The 10,215-nt window shown below is 34.4% G+C and overlaps 1 protein-coding gene across 2 annotated transcripts; it reads right to left on the reverse strand.

The window, feature by feature from the left end:
- Window positions 1-1,687: 1,687 nt before the first annotated feature.
- LOC125361925 (olfactory receptor 10AG1-like) lies at window positions 1,688-4,792 on the reverse strand. 2 transcript variants are annotated; one of them, XM_048360549.1, is made up of 2 exons: window positions 4,784-4,792; window positions 1,688-2,629 (listed from the first exon to the last, which is right to left on the reverse strand). In XM_048360549.1, exons 1-2 carry the CDS (start codon window positions 4,790-4,792, stop codon window positions 1,688-1,690), a joined length of 951 nt encoding a protein of 316 aa, XP_048216506.1. The 2 variants fall into 2 exon arrangements, with proteins under 2 accessions (XP_048216506.1, XP_048216505.1); XM_048360548.1 differs by lacking the exon at window positions 4,784-4,792 and adding an exon at window positions 4,395-4,410 and having other exon boundaries at window positions 1,688-2,637.
- Window positions 4,793-10,215: the final 5,423 nt, after the last annotated feature.

The raw sequence follows: 10,215 nt of genomic DNA on the forward strand, positions 1-10,215 counted from the left end.
AACAAGATTCAAGTATTGGTTCTCTACAAGAGATATGCCAAACTAGAAAGAGCACATGTGCCTGAAAACTGATGGTTGTAAAATAATACATTAAGCAAATAAATAAAAGCAAGAATTCACTGCATAAAATTTAAAAACATTCTAAATTGATGCAACAATCAAAATACATGTAGAAGGAATGCTATTAGCTATGATAAGACAGGAGACAGAGTTAATTTCAGATATTTAAGAGATCCAAACTTTGTGGAGATTATTAATTTCATAGCATGTTATTTTTCTAATTGTATGTTGAATAGTTATCTCAAATTGGGTGCCTAAATAAACATAAAATTAGTCTGTCATAATTCTTGATGTCCATATTCAGAACGAATACTGATAAGTTTGTGCTTCCTCGAAATAGTTTCCTTGTTTTGGGTGTTTTTTAAAAACTTTTTTTTCCTTTGAGCCGGGAGTGCGGGGGTGGTCCATTACTAGGGTTTCAATTCAGACCCTGGGCTCTATCCCTTAGCTTTTTTTACTCAAGGCTATCATTCTTCCACTTGAACCACAATACCGCTTCCCAAATTTTGGTGGTCAATTGAAGATAAGAGTCACATGGACCTTTCTGCCTGAGTTGGCTTTAAACTGAGAGTCTCAGATCTCAGTCTCTTGAGTAGCTAGGATTACAGGTGTGAGCTGCCAGCACCTGACCTTCTGAAGGTTTTAAAGAAAAATTGTTCCTTCAGTTCTCTAGCTTTGGGGATCTTTACACTTTCCTTAATTTGTGACTAATTACTCCAATATCTTCCTTCTTCTTTACACGATGTTCATCTTTTTCTGTGGCCATTTCCTAAAGCTCTTACTATGCATTCCCATCTTATACCATGGTGATCTCATTTCAAATTTTTTGCCCCATTATATATGAAAAGGCCCTTCCTTTATTCAAAGGAAGATCCCTTCTGCAATTTTTGGATGGTGACATTTGTGAGGAAACAGCATTCAACTCACCATACATGAATAGGGGTATTTTGTGGTGAAAATTCTAAAAGCATTCAATACTAAATAGATATTACCCGAGTAAGATGAGTTGATACACAAGTAAAGATTGACACTACCTGAGAACATTAAAATAGGTATTGGAAAACAAAATAAATGTAGTACAGGTTTTTTGAAAAGAATATGGATAGAGAGAAGTATTATAATTTGAAACTGAAAAAAGCAAATATATAACATATAAGGAAACAAAAAGGAAACATATAAGGAAACAAAAAAATAAAGAGACTGCATTGCTCTGCTTCCACCTGTTTAGATTTCTCTGTTATTTACCACAGATAAAATCAAAGCACTGAATCAGAAAAAGAAAGCAAATACCTCTGGCATGTGAAAAATTTGGTAAACTCATCCCAGAACATAACCTAGATTCATGGTTATAAATTATTTCTTATTTTTCTTATATTGCTCAGGGAATCTTTTCCTCACTCTGTAGTTAGCAGTGAAAGGGAAGATTGATTTTTCAGAAAGATATTTGCAACTGAGTTCATTTGTACCAGAGGCACTTCAATTACCTGTAAAATATCAGTGGCCCTTGGTTATAAGGAGGCTTGTGGCAGTATTAATTTTCACTTTTGAAGAACAGAGGAAGCAATGAAATATTCTTTTGTGTTGGAGCTACTTAACAAACATACAAGATGTGGTTTCATGCAAGGCCTCATGTCAATAACTTATGCAACAGTTTCTTCAGTGCTACAGTAATATCCTTGTTCCTCAGCGTATAGATGACAGGATTCAAAGTAGGGATCAAAATGGTGTAGAAAAGAGATAGCAGCTTCCCCATCCCTTCGTATTGATTTGGTTTGGGCTCTAAGTAAGTGATACTGGCTGTTCCATAGAATAAGACAACCACTATCAGATGAGAGGAGCACGTGGAGAAAGCTTTCGATCTCCCTCTGGCTGAGGTCAATCTCAGAATGTTGGAGATGATTTTGCCATAGGAGACAATGATCAACAGGAAAGGAACCACGATAAAGACCACCACAGCAATGTGGACTGCCATCTTATTCACAAACGCATCACCACAGACAAGCTTGAGCACTGGTGGGATGTCACAGAAGAAATGGTTGATCCTGTTAGACCCACAAAAGGGCAAAGAAAAAATCTGATAGGTTTGTCCAATCACGACTGGAATGACACTGACCCAGGAGGCGGCCACCAACTGCACACAGACCTTGTGGTTCATGACTAGAGCATAGTTCAGAGGATTGCAGATGGCCACGTACCGGTCATAGGCCATTACTGTCAACAGAAGGAACTCCATGCCTCCCAGCATAAGGACGAAGCACATTTGTGCAGCACAGGCAAAGCAAGAAATGTTTCCTTTTTGGGTACCAAGGTCCACGAGCATTCTTGGGATAGTGACTGTGACATAACAAATTTCCAAAAAGGAAAAATGGCTAAGGAAAAAATACATAGGTGTCTGAAGGACAGGGTCCATTCTGGTTATTAGTATTATAATGCCATTGCACATTAGAATAGTCAAATATATGAATGAGAATATCCCAAAAAGGACCCACTGGAGCTGAGGAACATCGGAAAACCCCAAGAGAATGAATTCCATGACTGTCGTGATGTTTGATTTTTCTCTTCTAGTTTGCTCTCCATCTGCAAATGTAATATATTTAAGGTGGTAAATTCGTCCATGTGTTAAAATTGAACTTTTATACCAACTGTGTTAGATATATTACTGCATCCTACCCATTTTTAAATAGCTTCCATTCATTTAACTTTGACAGGATGAAATTTGATAACTTTCATAAGTGAAAAAAATAGGCCATTAAAATGAATTCATGAAGTAAAATTCAGAAAATTTTATTGTACTTGCTGTAAATTTACCAGCTTCAAGGGAAAACCTATCAGGGAGAAACCATGTTTTCTTATGTCATCCTTAGTAGTGGAATTTGGTTACAGACCTTATCTATTGTTTTGTTCTAGCTTATTTTTTTCTCTCTGTTTTGGTAAGCATGTTCATAATTCTTTCTTTACATTGATTCATTAATTTACTTTTTGCATTCATACTGAAGCTTGAACAATGAGACTCATGTTCTCAGCAGGATATTTTTGGTTTGTTTTAAGTTTAAATTTTATTTAAAGGTGATGTACAGAGGGGTTACGGGTACATAAGGTAATGAGTACATTTCTTTTTGAATGGTGTTACTCCCTCCCTCGTTTTCTCCAACTTTTCCCATCTCACTCCCCTCCCCTCCAAGTTGTAAAGTTCATTTCCAACATATTGTCTAGTGCATATTACTGTTGAACATACATGGTGTTCTAACAATTGAGCTATAAGTCTGGCCTTGTTTTTCTTCTGGCTAGTTGAAAATATGAGTGTCATGTGTTTTCCTGCCCAAGTTGGTTGCAAATCATGAGCCTTGGATCTCAGGCTGGCTAGCTACCTAGAAATATAGGCTTGAGCAACTAGAATCTCTCTCCCACATTTTCAAATAGAAAAATTTCCCCTGCATTTTCATTTTTAATTCTTATTCAAAATATATTTTTGCCCCCAGTTTTATACTCTGATGAGAGTCAATTCTGAGAATAATTCCCTAGTGAGGAAAATTATTTTTTCTTTACTTATATGTAGCACTAACTATGCAATATTTGAATATATTACTCTTGGGATACTATTTAATTCAAGGTAATATTTTGATACTACTAAGTTACATTATTTTCCTCATATCTTTCCTCTTATCCATGGAAATTCCTCCTTTGTCATACAATTCTCTGTCAAGGAAACCTAATTCCTTTTCTCAGTTTTCCATTTCATAATGATGTTTTGTTAAAGTTCTCCTTTGTCTACAGCCAGTGGGCTGTGACTTAAAATACCCATGCCAATAACTAGAACACATGAATATGATTTAAACACAAGGTAAAAATAAGTTCTCTTTATCAATTATTCATTTTAATATAATCTATTTTGAAGAAATCAATGTGGCTTGAGAGGTCTCACCAAGCACTTTTAATGCTGTACTCCCACGTCCCAAAAGAATTGTGCATTTTCATACCTTTTCAAATTGTTTAACATGAGCCTCATCTTGTTCCACAAGGCAGAGCTTTAGAATTAGTAAATTAAGAAAAGTAACCTAAAATGCTTTGATATTCTCATATTTATTTTGTACTCATTTCCAATGCTACCTGAAATAATTTCAGGAATGCCATTGCCATTATCTGAAAAGTGCCTGATCTTATTTAAGTTTATAATTCATTTTAAGTAATTATAATTTTATGATTTACTAAGTTGAGAAGTATCCTTCAGATACATATCTCTTAATTTTAGGCTTTTCTGATTGATTGGTTGAATCTCGATCTTCCAAATGAAGGCAATCCTTCAAAAATAGTAGAACAACACATTTACAGCTTACCTTTATTGATTTGCATTGAAACAGTATGAGAGTGTGTGTTTTTTAGATATCTATTGGCTTTTCTTTATTCTCAAGTAGTTCCATTAAATCTGTTATAAGTTTTGGTCCTTTTATACATCAACTGCTTTAAGAAGGAATATTATTGTCTACCCTGGGGAACATCTTCTCTTGTGTACTAATTTAATTTTTAGTGGATGTTTATGCTTCTAATGACTTTTCTAAGATAAACACAGATTAATCAAAATTTCTGCTATCATTATGTGTCATTTTTACTGGCTTTTTTTCTTATGTACAATGCATTTTGCAATTCCTATATACAGTATGTTGTCTGCACTGCCCTATGTTAATTTTGCTATTTCTTCTTGAAAATTTTAATAAACTTTTCATACATGACTCATATGCATTGAATTTAGCGCGTTTCCCAATTTCACAAAGTATCTCAATTTTTCCCAAGTAGTTCCAAGAAGTACGTCAGCCTCTCTTTATAGAATTAAATCTATATTTGATTTTACATACTAATGGTCATTCAACGCTTAGAAATATCTAAAAGGCACCTGTCCAAGGAATTCTTTCCAGTCTGCCTAAGACATCAGTGTGTGAACACCAACCACACCAGTCTCCTCTACAGATCTTTGGTTTTCCCTGGGGTTTTAAGGATTCCTATTCTGGATAGTAGCAGTTACCAGGACTCCACAAAATCCTTGACTCCATTCCAGATCTGAGTTCACCCTGGTCATCGAATCCTAATCCTAATCCTATAGAAACAATGGCAAGGTTCAGTTACCATTTAACAATCACTAGTAAGTCTGTTTTCTTGACTACAAGTCTATAGTAATAGTAATAGCAATAATGACAATTACAAATCTATAATATAACATAATAAGAAGATAATATCATAGTACATATTCAATTTCATTTCCTTATCAACATGGGGAAATAAGGAGATGAGAAAGTGTCTACATTTTTGTAATTTTCTGGCTTTATACATCTATGGCATCTGTATTTTTGCTCAACCTAGATAGTTATAATAAGTGCTAGATTTATTTATTTATTTATTTTTGCCAGTCCTGGGCCTTGGACTCAGGGCCTAAACACTGTCCCTGGATTCTTTTTGCTCAAAGCTAGCACTCTGCTACTTGAGCCACAGCGCCACTTCTGGCCATTTTCTATATATGTGGTGCTGGGGAATCAAACCCAGGACTTCATGTATATGAGGCGAGCACTCTTACCACTAGGCCATATTCCCAGCCCATGTTTTTGCTTTTGTTTTTGTTGCCAGTCCTGGGGCTTGAACTCAGGGCCTGAGCACTGTCTCTGGCTTCTTTTTGCTCAAGGCTAGCACTCTACCACCTGAGTCACAGCACCATTTCTGGCTTTTTCTATATATGTGGTGCTGAGGAATCAAACCCAGGGCTTCAGGTATAGGAGACCAGAACTTTCCCACTAGGCCATATTCCCAGCCCTAAAATACTTGCTTTTGACTACTATTTTTTATTTATTTATTTATTTATTTTTTGGCCAGTCCTGGGCCTTGAACTCAAGGCTGAGCATTGTCCCTGGCTTCTTTTGGCTCAAGGCTAGCACTCTACCACTTGAGCCACAGCGCCACTTCTGGCCGTTTTCTATATATATGTGGTGCTGAGGAATCAAACCCAGGGCTTCATGTATTCAAGACAAGCAATCTTGCCACTAGGCCATATTCCCAGCCCTTATTTTTGAGATATTGTCTTCCCCTGTAGCCCTAGCTGTCATGGACTTTGTAATTCTTTTGTATTCTTCTCCTCATTGCTAGGCATATAATTGTGTGCCACTTCACCCTTAAGAAATAAATTTCTTAACTTTCTTCTTTCTTTCCTGCTTTGTTTGCCTTCCTTCCTTCCTTCCTTCCTTCCTTCCTTCCTTCCTTCCTTCCTTCCTTCCTTCCTTCCTTCCTTCCTTCCTTCCTTCTTTCCTTTTTGGGAGGATTACTAGTGCTTCAACTCAGGGTCTCACTCTCTTGCTCAGCTATTTTGGTTACACTGGTGTTCTACCACACCCCCAGCCCAGCACTTTGATGGTTAATTGGAAATGGAATCCCCAAAAATATTTCTGTTGTGGATAGTGTCAAATTACTATGTACTAGGTCTCAGCCTCTTGAGTAGGAAGAATTATAGGCATAAACCACTGGCATCTGGCTAGGAATCACTTATTTAAGAAAAATAAAATATTCAAAAATACTGATATTACTGTCATGCCATGAGTGTGTGTTCAAATGACAATACAGGCAGTAGAAATACACATCATCTATTACAATAAGGATAAAGTGCCCACAGCACTTACTAAACTGAGGAAATTATGAACATAGATGAAACTTATTTTATTATAATGCCACCATTGTATTAACAGGGACATAAATACTTCAAAAGTTAAGATGTTTATCATTTCAAAGTTAAGAGTAAAGAAGAGGGAAATATGTATTCAGGTGTTTACACTCTGGAGGGTGGGATCCCAGTAGTTTATGCTGTGTGGGTCCTTATGTCCTTCCTTACTGAAAACTGCATCAGTGTCTGTGACCTTCTTTCTGCCAAATTTATTACAGACATCTTACTGTTCTAGCTTAAAGATATCACTAAAGAACTTTACAAGACCTTGAAAACTTTCATTGTTTATTTATGTCCTTGTTCAGATTTTCCTGTGTATCCATATTAGGAAGAAACATGCACATTACTTTTCATGGAGTGGGCACAGAGACTCTTATTTTGACCATTGTAGTCTCTTGATAGGAAAACACTGAGTACCAAGCAAGAGAAATCACACTGTGGGAGATAACATGTACATTTTTATGTCATTTGTTCAGTTACTATAGAGGGACTAGAGAAAAATATGTGTAAACTAATTAAAATGAATTATTTGTTACACATTACAGATGATATTCATGTCTTGTTGATCATAAATTCATTACATGGAATTGTTGCATTCTGCACAAAATGAATTAGGTAAATCAATAGAAACTTGAAATTCAAAAATAATTGGAAGCTTATTGTTACTAAAACATGTATTATATTTACAAAATGCATCCAATATAAAATAATCATTTTCACTTTCTTGTTTACATGTTTTATTAAATATTCCTAGTGAACTTTTTTTAAAGTACATACCTTTGATATTATGGACCTGATTGATTATAGGCACTCAAGAAATTTTTGTAAATATCAAATGAATAAATGAATGGAATCATTTGGTTAAACTTTAGAATAGGCTTTAAAATATTTAAGTCAGTTCTAGAAATGATTAGACCTGCTTCATCTCTTTGCAACTATTTCAACTATTTTGGTGCACATTACTTATGTAGCAATTAACATTAAGTATGTTAATATTCACTCCACGATGCCTTTTAGTGTATGAGTAAGGCAAATGCATGTAATTAAAACAATTCATTTATAAGGTCATTTGTGAAGATTATTTTACATAAAATAATAAGAAAAAGTTTTGATTCATTAAATATCCACCATGGAATTCACTACTCTATAGACTCAAAATGAAATAACACAGGTTGAAAACATTCACATACTGAACACTTCCCCTCAATGCAAAACATAGTAAGTACAATTTTCAAAGGGATTAATTACCATAAGTACCAAAACTTCTGCAGGTGTCTGCTTCTTTGGCATGTATTCACTGGTCTTCTCCCTCTGGATCATCATTGCTTGTGATGCTTTTTCTTAGTAATTGCCCCTAACATTCTTTCAATTCAGCCTAAAAATGCAGCAAATATTATTGTTAATGAGACCCACTGGGTATTTATTTTGGTTAATGTGTCTTAAAACATGGCAACAATTAACACTGGAAATTTTCATATAAGAAAAGTGAAGTGGCAGTGCTCTAACTAGTCAAGAATTTGTAAGCAGTCACCTACTCACTAGACACCAAGATGGAAATGGAATTTACAACTTGGGCTGGAATCACAGGAAAATGGGAGGAAATGAGGGAGGAATAACACTTCAAAAATAAATGTACTTGTGTCGTTATTTATGTAACTGTAACACTTTTATAATAAAATAAGATATTAAAAATCAAGTAAAACAAACTGTTTTGTACCAATATTTATAAATAATACTTTTAAAATGTGTCAAAGTCCTCAATGCATGATATAAAACTTTGAAAGTACTAATGGAATTTCTAGGGGAATATTTTCACAGTATAGGCATAGAAAATCACTCTGAATAATCCTGTAGACAGTAGGTCAGTAAACAAGGGCAATGATTCATGAATGGAATTGCAACAAATTGCAAAACTTGTGGAGAGGAAACAAGTACTACAGTGTAAGGATAGCCTGTAGAGGGGGAGAAAGTCAGGCAGGGTACTTATTTGACAAGAAATAAGCATATAGAAATGTAAAGAACTAAGAAACAAAAATTAAACACCAAAGGACAAATAATTCAATAATTATGAGCAAATGAACAGAGCAGACATTTAAGCAAAGAACAATAAACTTAATTATGAATATTTTATTTTTTTAATTTAAATAAAGATAAGGAAAATTACTCTCAAAATTGTGAATAATTATGCAGATAATTGTGAATAATTATAAAGGATTTTTAGTTGTTAACATTCAAAGGTTTTTTTCACTAATTTGTCTGGGGAACTTATATGTATTTATTTATTTTTTTCACAAATATTGATCTCAGGTAGTAGTTGCTTAGATTTTCAAATAACACAAAACCAAGGAAGCATAACTTTATTAAAAGTAAAAGTACACATACCTGAAAACGCAGGATCATTTTAATTTCTATGGTTTAATAAAAGGACTGTTACTATTACTTGAGGGAATTATTCATTAATGTAGACCAAATATTAGTATTAGAAATGTTTTACTATTATATAAAATATATCACATGACTGGAGTAAAGGTAATATTAAATTTTTGGTGGGACAAATATGTTTTCAGGATGGGAATATGAGGCAGTCTCTTGCTGGGGTAGCCAGCTTCACCACCAAGCCTTTGATAAAGATTTTATTGATTCGCCTAATATAGCTTGGTATGTATATATTTGTGTGTATGTATGTATAGATTACATTTATAGTGAGTGACATATCAAATTATAAACGTGTCACTTATGCTTCTATTATTCATTAACAAAAGTATTCAAAAGCTGTCAAATGGTCAAACAAATTATGGGGATATTTAATGAAATAAAACAATAACTGATTATCAACAGGCATATTCTACAATACATATCAAAATTTACAGTCATCAATGTAGTAGAAATAATAACTAGAGTGAAATGAATATTTCCGAAGCATATGAGAATTGTTTGTGAATATATAGGCAAACATTAACTATCATTTTCTTGTACTTTATGCAAAATAGAAATGAACGCTTACATTATAGGTTCAAGCACTTTTAAATTTGGGGGTTAAAAAAAATGTACCTCTAATAATCCAACTACACCATAAAGGATACAGGATCCTAGCAGGACCAGTATGACTGAAGCATGGAGATTGTCTATAAATATATGGAATGCTTCATTGCTTCTATACTAAATGGCTAAAACGTTTACATATAGAAGATGAATATATTTTCAAAAATGAAACTCAGCTCACCAAGAAGCCTCATCTCCTCTGTAGCAGGGAAATGAAGGTACAGAAAAAAGTGCTTGGATGTTAAGGGTAGCCCAGCATGCATCCCTCAACATGACTTCGTCATGGACACAAGGAATCTACACTTAGGGTATTTCCAGGTTTTCAGGTTCAGTACTATGCTTCCTACTGTGGATCCTAATATTAAAAAAAAGTGTGATTTTTCCTCTGTAGGCTAAGTGACAAATTTAGAAACAAGACA

The sequence above is a fragment of the Perognathus longimembris genome, chromosome 13 (genome assembly GCF_023159225.1).
Source record: "Perognathus longimembris pacificus isolate PPM17 chromosome 13, ASM2315922v1, whole genome shotgun sequence".
Lineage (NCBI taxonomy): Eukaryota > Metazoa > Chordata > Mammalia > Rodentia > Heteromyidae > Perognathus > Perognathus longimembris.